Source organism: Babylonia areolata, chromosome 18 (assembly GCF_041734735.1).
Source record: "Babylonia areolata isolate BAREFJ2019XMU chromosome 18, ASM4173473v1, whole genome shotgun sequence".
Lineage (NCBI taxonomy): Eukaryota > Metazoa > Mollusca > Gastropoda > Neogastropoda > Buccinidae > Babylonia > Babylonia areolata.
The window spans coordinates 44,461,261-44,477,039 of record NC_134893.1 but is presented as its reverse complement, the minus strand read 5'-3'; the positions used below and the strand labels follow the sequence as shown (position 1 = coordinate 44,477,039).

The window sequence follows — 15,779 nt, the reverse complement described above, 5'->3', positions numbered from 1 at the left end:
TCAGACGTGTTCCTGCCCATCCCGGACAGTCTGCTGGTCAACCTCCATGAGTGTCGGGACATGGTGGTGGAGCTTCTGACCCAGCTGCCCAACCTGTTTGAGGGCAACCACGAGACAGGCAACGCTCTGGGCACTGCGCTGCAGGCTGCCTTCAAACTCATGGTGAGCAGCTGAGCTTGTGTGAGCTGGTGCTTGGTTTGTGAGGACAGTGGCACTGCCTGCCGTATATTGATTTTGGAGCAAACAGCATTGGTTTGCAGATTACATGATTTGGATGCATGCAGCAAACAGCACTGGCTTGCAGATTACATGATTTGGATGCATGCAGCAAACAGCATTGGCGAGGAGGTTTTGTTTTGTTTTAAAAGTGTAAACATTACTGTATTTTTTGTTGTTGTGAAAGCAGTTATTGTACATATAACAGATATGACAACATTGTAATGATAAATTCCTCATGCAGAACATGCCCATGCTTTTACAAGTCTTGAAATGCACATCTCACAGCATTGAGATAGAGAGTGCATTTTGTTTAAGATCAGACCCAAATGAAAACAGAGTTATGTTTATGTGCATGCTTTCATCTATATTTGTTGGCTGCAGTGCTCATGTTAACTCATGTGCAAGTGGGCTTTCACTTATATGACTGTTTTTACTCTGCCATGTAGGCAGTCATACTCCATTTTTAGCTGTCCATGCATGTCTGCAGTGACCATTTATTCCCATAGGTGACACCATCACATTGATGTTCAGAAACTAATCTGTGTAAGTGGTATTGACTCCAAGGTGTGCAGGCAGTAATAAGGGGTGGGCGGTGAGTGTCTGTAGTGTAAAAATGTATTTCAATATTTGAATATATCATTCATGCTGATTATCAGATATTAATCTTTGCAAGTGGTATTGACACCTAGGTGTGTGGGCAGCAACAGGGGTGGACAGTGTGTGTCTGTAGTGCAGGCGTGTTTGTGAATACATCATCATGCTGGTTATCAGGTATTAATCGATGCAAGTCATATTGACACCTAGGTGTGTCAACAGAATAACACAGGTGGACGTGTGACGGTGATGCAGACCACCCTGCCCACAGTGGGACCAGGAGCCCTGGAGAACAGAGAGGCCTCGTCCAAAGCCTCCAGCCTGGTCAGTGTCTTCAGCTGTGGTCTGCCAGCCAGTTTGCCTTGTGCTCTATTTTTACAAAGGGACTGGGGTGAAAGGGTTGTCCCTGGCTAAAATTCTGTGGAGAAATCCACTTTGATTGATAAACAAATACACTTGTAGGTAGAAAAAAAGCAGGATAAAAAAAAGGGGTGACGCTGCACTCTACCGACATGCTCTCCCTTGGGAGAGCAGTGCAAATTTCACACAGAGAAATCAGTTGTGACAAAAGAGTGATAGAATACAATATGATACAATTCAGTGCAATACAATTCAGTGCAGTACAATACATAAACGACTCGAGTGTATCAATGTATTTTTAGAGAAAGGACACGTCTAATATTTTTTTTGTGTTTTTTTCTCCTTGAAAGATGGGGCTGAAAAAAAGAATTAACCCTTTCGCTGCCAGGAAAATAAGATTTAAGTGAAATCTATTTGCCAGGGTTTTTTCCCAAAAAACGGGTATAAATTTTCAAAAAATTCTGTGCTCTTTGTTATTGGAGAAAGACCCATAAAAGTATATATTTTCTGAAAGGGAAATGAATAAAGAATACAAAACACATGATGTTTTCCCATTTTATGCATTTTAAGTGACATGCTGTTGTTTTGAAATCAGTGTTTTGTTTTTTGTCACATTTTCAACTTGTTCATTACAAACATTAGTCTGGTAATTTGCACAAAAATATCATTTTCTGGACAAATGGATATCTGCACACACAAAATCATACTAGAACAACCACAATATAAAAAAAACTGAAAAAGAAATAGATGCATTGTGACTTCTGCAAGTGATAATATGAATGTGAGGCCACGCCCCCTCAGTCTCCACCCCCCTCCTCTTCACCCCTCTCACATCGTCACGTCATCAGACCGCGTTGGCTGAGTGCCAAGAAAATAGCTCATACGGTGCCCTGCTAAAAATTCGTCTGCTAGAGTTGAACAGCCTGCATCACTCACTGATAGTTGTATCTTGGCCACTCTCTTGATTGCTCCCTTTATTTTCTATCAAATCGTCCTATAAATGTTCACCACTGTCTTCTCCTTCGAATTTATGCTCCAATTCTTTCTGAGCATTAGCTAAAGAAAGTAATCTTGGTTGATTTAGTTCGTCACGATCGCGTGTCTTGAGCACGGCGTCAGTCCGACATTTTGTTGAGCGAGCGAGAAGAGGAGCCAGGCAAAGACTGCGGCCAGTAACCCAACCAAAACGTTCAAATAAAGGACTGCCTTATGACGCAGATGGTGTTTCTAGCTATGAATAGAATCCAGAGAGATTCCCCAAGCTAAAGCTACCAGCATTTTTGTCAACGAACTGAATGCAAAGCAGGGAAAAGTCAGAATATTTCGATGACGAGTTATCTCGTCATGCAGGCAGCGAAGCATACATGCTTGCCATGACGAGTTATCTCGTCATGCAGGCAGCCTAGGGGTTAAATAAAACAAACAGATAAAATAATGACAGTTTGCTTTTGATTTATACAGTGCAAATTGGACGAGTTCTAATTGGATGGTATTTTAAAGATAAATAAAGTGGTATTTGTTTATATGAAAATTCATGTTCTGTTTGTAAATTTAATTTAGAAATATTGTCCAATATGCTATGTAGTTGATATTCAGTTTATTTTAAACTTAGCTGGCATCTTGAGCAGTATATCTGACTTTTGAAATCATATGGTCATAAATGTTTGTTATTGCCTTTCACTGGTAATGTTTTCTGTTGTCCTGCAAATTAATATTTGGTTATTGTGATAAAGCTTTATTCTGTATGAACTTGACTATGATCACAATGGAATATGAGTAAGAGATGTGGCTTACATCACAAGAAAAGGACGAATGTCTTAAAACTAACGATGCGCATCATTTGACGTTGTTCAGAATGCATCCAATCTTGGCCCAGCATCCGACTTTTACAAGAAGTTGGCTTTGGACTGCTCTGCCCAGCAAGTGGCTGTGGATCTCTTCATGCTCAACGGCCAGTATGCTGACATTGCCTCCATCTGTAAGTGCTCTTGAAGTATCCATGGCCAGCTGAACACATTGAGAATTTTTTTTTTTTCACTGCATGATTTGTAAAGGCAATTAACTTTGAAGCTGGCTTATGTTGAGTAATGTATGTTTGTTATTTTCTCTCTCACATACACACTTTATTTTGAAACTGGCTAATGATGAGTAATGTATGTTCTTTTTTTTTCATACACATGCATGCTCACACACAAGCACAGCAGAACAGCACATGCGCAGAGTCAAAATGCGTATTTTTGGACATTCATAGATTTTTTATCAGCTGGATTACTCTTGTCATGATTGCTAAGATTGAAACTGGAATTTTTGTTGTTGTTGTTGTTTTTTCCATTCTTTCTCTTTTTCTCTTGTTTTACCAAATACAAAGTACTAGATGGAGAGGTAAATTTTTGTTGATATCTTTCTGTTTGTTTTCCTGACACTTCTTTTATATTTGCAGCCTGCATTTCCAAATATTCTTCGGGCTGCGTCCAGTATTACCCATCTTTCCACACTGCCCGTAACCCTGCCATGGTTGACAAGTTTGAGTCAGACCTGAGGCGTTATCTAACACGCAAGATCGGCTTTGAGTCTGTCATGAGGATACGGTGTACCAGAGGTAATCTCATTATGCTTTTTGTTCTGTTTCTTGTTCCTTCCAAAGATAGAGAGAAAACAGAATGTTTGTCATGCTGTGTGTTTGTGTTTATTGTAGTTTTACAGGGAAACATTTTGATGAACATCGTAGTGCTTTCATGTAGGTATGTATATATTTCTTTTCTTTTCTTTTTAACTTGCATACTTCAAGTTGTCAAACACATAATGTTCTTCATTTTTTAGAAAGTGTGCTGCAAGTAGGGAGTGTCTATGCGAATAGAGCACAAGATTTTCATACGAAATTCTGTTGTTGTTGTTTCATTCTAGGGGTCAGTATTCACACGTTCCACGGAAACTTCTTTGTGCGGTCCACGGACTTGCTGTCGCTGCCAAACGTCAATCCGGATGCTGGTTTTGGTATGCAGATGTCCATAGAGGACACTTTGACAGAGTCCAGCAACGTGTGCTTTCAGGCTGCTCTCCTCTACACATCCAGCAAAGGTGCGCTTCTCCTTCTTCTAAACTTCACTATGTTTGCTGGAGCATGTATAGGATTGAGGCTTGGTGTTCAAGGCACAGCTTAGTTCTAGGGCGTGTGTGCACAAATACATTCACAGTCATATGTGTAAGTTTGTGTTATTTTTTTTTAATATTTAGTGTTCCAGTTTTTGTTTTGTGACTGTTCTTACTGAGTGCAAACAGTGTAGGTGTGTGCAGAAAACAATCAGCTTAATAGTAGAGGGAAAAGGACATGGTGCTGTTAGGACTGTGTTATTCATAAGCTTTTGGCCACATAACAAGTATCAAGAGAATCCAGAATGTTTAATCCTTTGAACCTTTGGGGGGGCATGGATGATATAACATTGAAATTTTACACCAAAATTAAAAGTGAACAGCAATGAAAACACATTAAATTGGTGATGAAAAACAGAGATATAATAAACGATCATATCATCTTGTAACTTTTCCATTTTGAGAAAAGCCAGCACAGTCACTGGATTCTTAAGTGGGACCAGTAATGTATGTACAAACTGAAAGTTCTGGTTGGCAGGTGAACGTCGGATCAGAGTGCATACTCTGTGTGTACCCACCACCAGCCAGCTGACCGAGGTGTTTGCTGGTGCAGATCAGCAGGCTATTGCAGCATTGCTGGCCAAAATGGGCAAGTAGTCTTCTTCTTTATTGCTCTCTTCATGACCATGTGTTTATAAATACATTTTTCTCTCTTTTTTTTTCTTGTTTTTTTTAATTTTATTTATTTATTTTTTTAAAGCTTTTCTTTTTACTTCTTCAGTTTTGAGAGATTTCTAATGATCTGTCTGAATCTTCCCTTTGAACCCCTCCACCCTATCTTTCTGTTTCCCTTCATTTATATATAGGCGAATGAAATTGTAGATTCATTTCCATATGTATGTCAGATTGCTTTTTTTCTTTTTAAACCATCCCCACTTCCAGTCACTTGTCATTTCAGAGTTGGAAAACAAATCTTGATTATTCCTTTAAAGGTGATAAAAGTGTTAAAACTTTGAGCAAAAATATAAGAAAGTGAATTACTGTGATGAAAGAATAATGAAGTTAGGACTCAGTAAGAGAGTAAAGGATTAATAAACAATATAGAATGGTAACTCTCTCCTTGTACAAGGTATACAGCTTCAAATCAGTGCTGCTTATTCTACAGATTCAGCTAGCACACAGGCGAATAAAAGGTACATTGGAACTTCAGACACTTTCGCAAGCTCTGGGCTTGTCCATATCCTAGTCATTTGACTTGTGCACACACCAGCAATGACAGAAGAAATGTGCAAACACAAATCAGCTTTTATTCAAGACTGGTATAGTCTTTTAATCCTGAATATGCTGTGTTGAATTTTGCAATTTTTGACACAGCTGTGGACCGTTCAACAACACTTTGACCAAACACAAGAAAGTGAAAACTACTGTGCTGAATTTTGAACTGTTTGACACAGCTGTGGACTGTTCAACAACACTTTGACCAAAAAAGAAAGTGAAAACTGCTTGTGTTGAATTTTTGCCTATTTTTGACACACAGCGGTGGACCGTACAATCAGCGCCTCGTTGGAGGACGCGCGGGAAGCCCTGATGAACGCCTGCCAGGACATGCTGAACGCCTATGCCGCCCAGATCCCCGCCTCCCAGCGCGCCGGGGCCCTGGTGGCACCCTGGTCTCTTCGCCTCTTCCCGCTCTACACGCTGGCCATGCTCAAGAGTGTCAGTGTTTCCCCAGTTGTGATGTTTTTTTCTGTTCAGTTTTGTTTGTTTGTTTTTGTTTTTGTTTTTTTTTGTTTTCACTTACAGAGGCATAAACGTGGCCATGCTCAAGAGTGTCAGTGTTTCCCCAGTTGTGATGTTTTTTTCTGTTCAGTTTTCTTTGTTTGGTTGGTTGGTTTTTTTGACATGTGACAGTAAAATGAAAAATGATTACTGAGTCCATAAAAACACCTAATGGAGAAAGTTATAAAAACAACAACAATTGTGGGTTGTAAACTAAGGCTCATTTTTGATAAGAGATGTCCAAAAGTGTGTCTTATTTTACAACCCACAGTTTTTATAAACTTTCTCCATTTGGACATGTGACACATTGTGGAAGCATGGAATTGAAACAAAAGTGTTGTGGTGTTTTTTCTTTCTGTGTCTGTGTTTGTGTGTGTATCTATGTGTGTGTGTGTGTGCGTGTACATGTGTGTAAGTGTGCATGTTTCATTTTCGATTGTGTTTAGGAATTCGCTGCTGATGGTACAATGTATGCTGACAATGATATAAGTAATAAGAATAAAGCTTTGTACATACCTCTCTAACAATTTTTTTTTGTTTTTGAAAACATGATTTATACACACGCTTCCAAATTTAACAAAAAAAGATTTTTTTTCATGCTTTCTTCCTAAATATCATGATAGTGTACACATTTTACTCGCATATAAAACTCCGGAGCCCAAAGTGTGTTCCCCCCTCTTCTCTCTCTGTCCTGTCTCCACTCTTAAATATGTATGCATGCTATGTTTAAGTCTTTCTTTGCCATGTCCAATCGGTGTACGTTTCTCTGCTACAGGCTGCCTTCAGATTGTCAGCCAGCATCGAGTTAGATGATTCGATGTACGTTTGATCTTTGTATGTTTTTCTGTTGACTGCCTTCAGATTGTCCGCCAGCTTCAAGTTAGATGATTGGGTGTACGTTCGATCTTTGTATGTTTTTTCTACAGACTGCCTCCAGATTGTCAGCCAACATCAAGTTAGATGATTGGGTGTACTTTCCATCTTTGTATGTTTTTCTACAGACTGCCGTCAGATTGTCAGCCAACATCAAGTTAAATGATTGGGTGTACAATCAGTCTTTGTATGTTTTTTCTGCAGACTGCCTTCAGATTGTCAGCCAACATCAAGTTAGATGATTGGGTGCACAATCAGTCTTTGTATGTTTTTTCTACAGACTGCCTTCAGATTGTCAGCCAATATCAAGTTAGATGATTGGGTGTACAATCAGTCTTTGTATGTTTTTTCTACAGACTGCCTTCAGATTGTCAGCCAACATCAAGTTAGATGATTGGGTGTACAATCAATCTTTGTATGTTTTTTCTACAGGCTGCCTTCAGATTGTCAGCCAACATCAAGTTAGATGACCGGGTGTACGCTCACCTGCTGGCTAAAACCACGCCCATCTCTTCCCTTCTGCAGACCTACTACCCACACCTGTACCCTGTCCATGCCCTGAATGATGAGGTGAGGAACATGCACAGATTGCTGTATTTTCCTGGCTGTTGGATCCTTTAAGATTTTACCTGCCTGCCATTGAAGAATTTGTGATGATCGGTTTGTGGTAGCATTCCTTGTTCTGGAGTTTTGAACCTCGAGATGGATCTTCTTTTATAACTTTTTTTGGGGGGGGATTCAAAAATTATTATTGAATGGTGAATCAGGCTGTTGTGTTTTGTTGCTTTTTTGTGTATATTCAGCTTGACATAGTTGACTTTTTTACTTTTTTGTCCAACCTTCATCATGTTATTTGTGTGTTTTTGTTGTTGGACTCGTCTGTGGGCTGAGATATTGTGTGCTGTGAGTGATGAGCCTGTGGTGGATGTGCAGTTTATGGTGGATGTGCAGTTTATGTCCAGTTGGATTTAAAAAAAATATGTCTTGTAACAATGTTCAGCTCATAGCAAAGATTGACTTAAGCTTACAGTTTAGCTAACAGCAAAGTGAGAGCTGTATGATGACATGGTTAAAACGTTGTACTCTCAGTCTGAGGGTCCCGGGTTTGAATCCTGGTCATGGCGCCTGGTGGGTAAAGGGTGGAGATTTTCCCTGACTCCTTTAGGAGAGCAGCCTGAATTTCACACAGAGAAATGTTGTTACAAAAAAGAGTAATACAGTACAGTTCAGTACAATACAATGCAACACAATACAATACAACACAATACAGTACAATACAATACAACACAACACAATAGAACACAACACAGTACAATACAACACAACACAATACAATACAATACATATATGCTGTTCAGGAGGTGGTTGAGGTGAACGATGAGAAGGTGCCCAAGGCCCCTCACCTGCACCTGTCCTCGGCCAACCTGGACCGGCACGGGGTGTACGTCATGGACCAGGGCCACAGCATCTACCTGCTGGTCGGCAGCTCCGTGTCTGATGCCTTCTGCCAGCAAGTGCTGGACGTGCCCAACTTCAAGGCCATCCCGGGAAGAATGGTCAGTGTGCATTGGTTCAAAAACCTCAGTGAGGAATGGTCAGTGTGCGTGGGTTCAGAACCTCAGTGAGGAGTGGTCAGTGTGCGTGGGTTCAGAACCTCAGTGAGGAGCGGTCAGTGTGCGTGGGTTCAGAACCTCAGTGAGGAGTGGTCAGTGTGCGTGGGTTCAGAACCTCAGTGTGGAGTGGTCAGTATGCATGGGTTCAGAACCTCAGTGTGGAGTGGTCAGTATGCATGGGTTCAGAACCTCAGTGAGGAGTGGTCAGTGTACATGGGTTCAGAACCTCAGTGAGGAGTGGTCAGTGTACATGGGTTCAGAAACTCAGTGAGGAGTGGTCAGTGTGAGTGGGTTCAGAACCTCATTGAGGAGTGGTCAGTGTGCATGGGTTCAGAACCTCAGTAAGGATGGTCAGTGGATGTGTGAAAAACCTTCAGTAAAGGGTGATCAGTGGATGTGTGAAAAACCTTCAGTAAAGGGTGGTCAGTGGATCTGTGAAAAACCTCAGTAATGAATGGTCAGTGGATGTGTGAAAAACCTCAGTAATGAATGGTCAGTGGATGTGTGAAAAACCTCCAGTAAGGTATAGTCAGTGGATGTGTGGAAAAGCCTACAGTAAGGAATGCTCAGTGGATGTGTTAAAACTTCAGTAATGGGTGGTCAGTGGATGTGTGGAAAAGCCTACAGTAAGGAATGCTCAGTGGATGTGTTAAAACTTCAGTAATGGATGGTCAGTGGATGTGGCAAAGCCTACAGTAAGGAATGCTCAGTGGATGTGTTAAAACTTCAGTAAGGGGTGGTCAGTGGATGTGGCAAAGCCTACAGTAAGGAATGCTCAGTGGATGTGTTAAAACTTCAGTAATGGATGGTCAGTGGATGTGGCAAAGCCTACAGTAAGGAATGCTCAGTGGATGTGTTAAAACTTCAGTAATGGGTGGTCAGTGGATGTGTGGAAAAGCCTACAGTAAGGAATGCTCAGTGGATGTGTTAAAACTTCAGTAATGGATGGTCAGTGGATGTGGCAAAGCCTACAGTAAGGAATGCTCAGTGGATGTGTTAAAACTTCAGTAAGGAATGCTCAGTGGATGTGTTAAAACTTCAGTAATGGGTGGTCAGTGGATGTGTTAAAACCTACAGTAAGGAATGCTCAGTGGATGTGTTAAAACTTCAGTAAGGGGTGGTAAGTGGATGTGGCAAAGCCTACAGTAAGGAATGCTCAGTGGATGTGTTAAAACCTACAGTAAGGAATGCTCAGTGGATGTGTTAAAACCTTCAGTAATGGGTGGTCAGTGGATGTGTTAAAACCTTCAGTTAGGAATGTTCAGTGGATATTGTTAAAACCTTTGTAGGGAATGCTCAGTGGATATTTTACACACTGAAAATACACTCACACACACACACACACACACACACACACACACACACACACACACAGAATATACACTGATACATGTGAACACGCTGACACAAATGCACGCACACTGAACATACACTAACACAGGTGCATGCATACTGAACATACACTGACACAGATGCACACACACACTGAACATACACTGACACAGCAGGTGCACACACACTTAAGTGCACACATACTGAACATATCTGACTCTGGTGCACATTCACACTGAACATACACTGACACAGGTGCACACACTGACACACTGAACATACATGGACACATGTGAACACACACTGAACATACACGGACACATGTGAACACACTTAACATACAGAGACGTGTGCACATACACTGAACATACACAGATACATATGGACATATACTGAACATATACTGATACACGTGTACACACACACATGCTGAACACATACTGATACATGTGGACACACACATACTGAACAAGCACTGATACATGTGGACACACACACTGAACATAGACTCCATGAATACACACACACAGATACACACACATACACTAAACACGTATAAACAAGTGGCACACATGCACAGTATACATACACTGATATAGATTATTATGATTTTTTTTTTTTTCAATATTAAACTTACAAATTGATTTTTCATGTAGATTTGATTTTGCTTGTAGTATAAAAAGCAGATTTTTGGACAGTGTACAAAATAATGTATTAGGTACAGTTTGGTGGCAAAGTTCAGTTTATATCTATAGAAAAGAGGAAAACAAACAAACAAACAAAAAAAACCAAAACAATTTGGTATGGTTTCCATGGACACAGATGGATCTGCCCGAACTGGACAACCCCACCTCAGATAGGATACGAAACTTCATCAATTATCTCATGGACTCCAGACCTGGTGGAGTCTCTTTCCTGGTTCTCAGGTAAAAAAAAAAAAAAAAGCAACAAACTCTTACTTCTTTCTACTACTTATATTTGGTGTACCTATATTTATGCATGTTGTTGTTTCTATGTGACATGTTAGAGAGAGTGCATGTGTGTGACTGGCTCAACAGCTGCGTGGGGTTTAAAGTGTTGGACTTTCAATCTGAGGGTCTACTGACAACAATAATGGCTTAGTCGTGGAGCCAGACTGAGTGAGCATCTCTGAGTAGCCATTTATTGTCAGATTAAGTGATGCTGTTCCGACAGAAGCTTTTTACAAGGTAAAAGCATCTTGCAAAAAGAACAACTTGGATGATGGTTAAAAAAGAAATATATATGCAAGGCAATTTCTTTGAATGAACAGCAAGGGCAGTGTCAACCATAGTTCAGACATATATCCAGATCAAATTGGATCCATTGTTTGTCATGGAAATGCATAAGATGGCATTTTAAAAAAGATAACAAGAAAGAGTTGTTGAAGTGGTCATGGCTATGTCGTCATTCAAGATGAAGACTACTTTCAATGGACAAAACATGTTTGTATTGTTTAGAATTACAAAAGAACTAGTGATGTTTGGTAATGTCAAGGAATGTGGGACTGATGACATACAAGACTTTATCATACTTTGTGCCAATTTTTTCCTTTATAAATGTAAAATGCAAAATGTCACTCCAGAGTTTGTGGTTTTTAGACAATATCTAAAAAATAAATATTTAACAGAAGAGTATATAGCTAGGATAAATATGCAGTATACAGAATTTCAGTACAAGTGGAGTTTCTACAAAGCATTCATCGATATACAAAATAGTAATTTGAGAACGTAGATGTCCATTCTTGGTCAGCTTACAAAAGTACCGTAAAGTTCAGTTTATTGAGCGCACTGGTATATAAGCTGCACCCACTAAATTTTGGAAAAAATTGAACTTTATACATACATAAGCCGCACCGGTTTATAAGCTGCACTTATTTCCGGTACCGGAACACATACTGATACAACAGAAAAGCTGTCGATACTGTAGGTTATGAAACACAAGCGGGAACAACACAAAGAAAAGCAAGCGAAAATACTGCTAGTGCCACAAAAAAATAATAAATAAACACAACGAAAATAAGATCCATAATTTTGGGATAGTCACATTTATTCAACGTCATCCTGCTCACTGAATCCACTAAAATCTCCGTCTTCAGTGTCTGAGTTGAAGAGAACCAGCACAACTTCCTCCGCCATCTTGTCACTGACTTCAGCCTCGCTTTCACTTCATGAACATGAAGGTGGAGGTCACTGCTGGTTCGTCGCTTGCACTGTCGTCTGCTGAAACTGAAACTCAAACTGTCGTCTGCTAGGTCGATCGCCTTCAATTTGAAGGCTGCATCATAGGCATAACGTCGCTTTTTCGGCATGATGAGGGTGTACACTTGAGCAGAGTAGAACTGAATGCTGATCTGAAGGCTTTAATGTGTGCGGATTTGATTTATAAAGGGTGAACAGTTAGCACACTATCCTGAAGCTCATCCAAAAGTTCATGGACAGAATCATGATTTTGGTGAGTTGAAGGGCAGCTAAGAATAGACTAGAATGTGACACTCCCGGGATCGTTAAAATCCGCAAATAAGCCGCATCATTGTATAAGCCGCAGAGGTTGAAGCTGGGGTAAAAAGTCGCGGCTTATAGACCGAACTTTACGGTAATTCCCATCCAGTTTTGATCCTTTTTTTTTTTTGGCATAATTGTGCATTCTGTTTTTATGGGTTTTTGTTGTTGCTGTTGGGTTTGTTTTTTTTGTGGTTGTTGTTGTCGTTTTTGTGATTTGATAGGTTTTTCCTTTTTCTCATTTCATTTATTGTTGTCCTTTAATCAAAAACAAAATATAAATTCGGGAAGCATGTGAAGAGGATGGGGCTGAATTAACTCTCCTGGTTTACAGAAGGCAGCCATGAAGGGCTTTTTTTCGGGTGTGCTTTTGTTTTGGTATTTTATTGTTATTTTTTCTTTGTATGTACATGATCAAGTGATGGATTGGCATATATGTGGACTCATACATATGTAATTGAGGAAAGAAGGGAATAACCCAAACAGAATATTGTGTCCATTCATAATGTGAACATAACACTCATTGACTGTTTGCTTTATGTGATATGAAAATGCGTTTATTTAAATGACATTACTACACACATTTACACAAATACACTAAATCATTTAAAAACACTGACGTACCATCACAAACGCTGAAGACTAAGTACGGCAAGAAAACGTCCATCATATAATGATATAGACGTCAGACAGACACTAGGAGGCCTTCATCAGTGTAATAGAATTAACGCTTCCTGAGTTATTAAAAAAAAAGAAGAAGAAGAAGAAAAAAAAAACCCACATGTTTGTATTGTTTTATATATGTGTATTTTTTTTTTCTTTCTAATTATTTAATTTTCACTTTCCTTGTTTTCGTTCGCTTCTCAGCATTTACACATTGGGGGTTTTTAGTTTTCATCGCAGCATGTTGTGTTATCCCTCTGGCTGTTTCAGAGACGACACCAAACAACGCAATCACTTTTTCCAGTACATGGTGGAAGACCGCACGGAGTCCAGTATGTCCTACTATGAATTCCTGCAGTTTCTGAAGCAGAAGGTCAAGGGCTGACCAGTTGGTGACTTCACCCCATGGACAGTGTCTGCAGGAGCAGGTTGCAGGGGTGCTTGTGTTCAGTTTGCAGTTTGCTTGAAGAGAATAATTATGTTGGTGGCCAGGTGTCTGGACCCAAGTAGGAGAAGGACTGGAACATAAAACAGTCTGTAGTTAACCGGAAAAGTGACTTTGGTTAGAATGGTATGTCTGCTTCACAGCATACTCTGCCTTTTCTTTTTCTGGTTTTTTTTTTTTTTTTCTTCTAGATAAAGAGTGAACATAATATTGAGTTTTAAAAAAAAAATTAGAAAAGAAGAAGAAAATAAAATCAAGCAATTGAACGGTCTTGGACACTTTGTATATTGTATTTGTTTGTTATCCTCCCTCCCCCCTCTCCCCCAGACTCCCTCCCTGAAACATGTTCTTGTCTTTGTGGACTTGGTGTGTGTATGTGTTTGTTAGACTTGCATTTCTTTATACATGCTCATGCTGGTTCTTGTGATACTTTGTGCCCTTTTGTGTTGTGCAGGGTATCCATGTGATTTGTGTGTGTGTGTGTGTGTGGTGACAGACTGGATAGAATACTGTTGCTATCTTGTTTAACGTGCTGAAAAATTGGTTGTTGCAAGCTTGCAAGGTCATCAAGGACCCCCTTGAATGTATCTTTGATATATGCAGAACAGTCTGAATAGTCATGCATTCACATGGGGTGGGGTGAGGGGTGGACATGAGATGTTTAGCTAAGGTACCCATACTATGTGGCCAGTGAAAATAAAATAGCATGGAGGGGAGGAAAAGATTGTCTTCTGAAAGACATCAGTTCACAGAGGTTGAGGTCAGTGCACAAGTGTTGTAAAATGGAGTGAAACACTAAGTGGAACAGAAAGCAGACAGTGTAGATTTGTCAGTCATGTCTTGTACAAAACAGACTCACCGGATCCATGTTTGAAAATTTACTGTCATTTTTCAGCTGCGCAATGTCAGTGACCAGTGGATTTGGAAACCTTTGTCTTTGGTTTGGCATGAGGCATAAGGTTTCTGTTGGCCACTGAAGGAATAATCGGCGGTGTTTAAACAATGTGCCTGCATATATATATATGTTTGTTTTTGCTGTTGTAGATTTTCAGTTTATTTGTTGTTTTTGTTTGTTTGTTTTCCTGGCACTTCAGTCTCTCTGCCTATCTGTTCCTCTCTCTCTCACTGCAATATGATCCTGTTCTAAACCTGACCGTCTCTCCAGTGGTCTGGCTCATTGTCTCAGTGCACTTTGACTTTGTCGTTGCATTCTGTAAGGTGTGTCTGGGTGCACTATGATGATGAACTGTCTTATTTTTAATTGACTTTTGCTTTTGTACTTTGCAGTTTGAAGGATGAAATATGCATCATCAACCAAAGATCGTCAGATTCCATGTTGAAAGTGAATCAGATTGACTGTCCTGTTCTTACACGTGGTGTATGATATCAGTTGTTGTCTTGAGATATTGTGGCATGACTATCACAGAGTAGATATGTATGGTGTGCTTTTGAATTCATTACACTGTAAGTTTCTGGCAGGCTTAATTAACTTGGTGTAGAACAACATACACAAAGGGCATCATTGCAAACATTTCTTTGAAACTCATATCATTATGCAAACAAAGTGAAGTATCCGACAGTGAAGCATGTGTGCATATTTTTACATTCGAAAATGATTGTGTAGACTGCAAACATTTAAAAAAAAATTAGAATAGTTGAATCAGGTTGTGGGGCCTGGAAAATTGTGTATGGTTTTGTGGTTTTAACTGTTTTTACTGGAGTGCTCAACAAAGTAACACACACATCAGAACATGGCAAATCAAACGCTTCTTGGCTGATAGCAGAGAATGTACAAGTTAAAATTTTCAACAGAAAATCCTTCTTCCAACAAAAGTGACAGGAAGAATGAAAGGAAGAAACACTTCCAAGTTAAAGTCTACTAGTTACAGTATTCTAGTTGTATTCAATATGTTGTCATTCAGAGAGCTGTTTGGGGGGGGGGGGGGGGGGGGCTGCAGTGGTATGCAGTTCTTCTTAAAACAAAAACAAACAAACAAAATCACACAGACAATTACAAAGGCATGCATGGTAGTGGTTGTGACTAAAAAACAAAAGTGGAGTGGGATTGTCATTTCCTATGAATGTACTGTGTAGGGAACAGAAATCTGCATGCTGTTCATCATCCACAATTGGATTTTTCAGTTATTAAGGGATGTTTCAACAATGCAGTGAGAGTATGACACCTTTTTGATTGCGAAGCTAGAATTATTGTGCCTGATAAAACATCCATTAGGATTTTCTTTGTTCGTTTGTTATTTATTATTCTAGTCCACAAGTGTGTTTCCCATGCAA

At 39.8% G+C, this 15,779-nt stretch overlaps 1 protein-coding gene across 4 annotated transcripts in view; it reads left to right on the top strand.

Moving 5' to 3' along the window:
• The window catches only part of LOC143292815 (protein transport protein Sec24A-like), a 38,254-nt gene extending 22,849 nt beyond the window's left edge, over window positions 1-15,405 (top strand). For all 4 annotated transcript variants that reach the window (XM_076603411.1, XM_076603410.1, XM_076603409.1 and 1 more), the window contains 11 exons: window positions 5-162; window positions 1,036-1,137; window positions 3,028-3,151; window positions 3,614-3,772; window positions 4,078-4,251; window positions 4,802-4,912; window positions 5,801-5,979; window positions 7,348-7,485; window positions 8,274-8,471; window positions 10,683-10,786; window positions 13,313-15,405. In XM_076603411.1, the coding sequence (XP_076459526.1) occupies window positions 5-162; window positions 1,036-1,137; window positions 3,028-3,151; window positions 3,614-3,772; window positions 4,078-4,251; window positions 4,802-4,912; window positions 5,801-5,979; window positions 7,348-7,485; window positions 8,274-8,471; window positions 10,683-10,786; window positions 13,313-13,427 (1,562 nt within the window). In that variant the 3' untranslated portion in view covers window positions 13,428-15,405. The remainder of the gene's footprint in view (window positions 1-4; window positions 163-1,035; window positions 1,138-3,027; window positions 3,152-3,613; window positions 3,773-4,077; window positions 4,252-4,801; window positions 4,913-5,800; window positions 5,980-7,347; window positions 7,486-8,273; window positions 8,472-10,682; window positions 10,787-13,312) is intronic.
• Window positions 15,406-15,779: the final 374 nt, after the last annotated feature.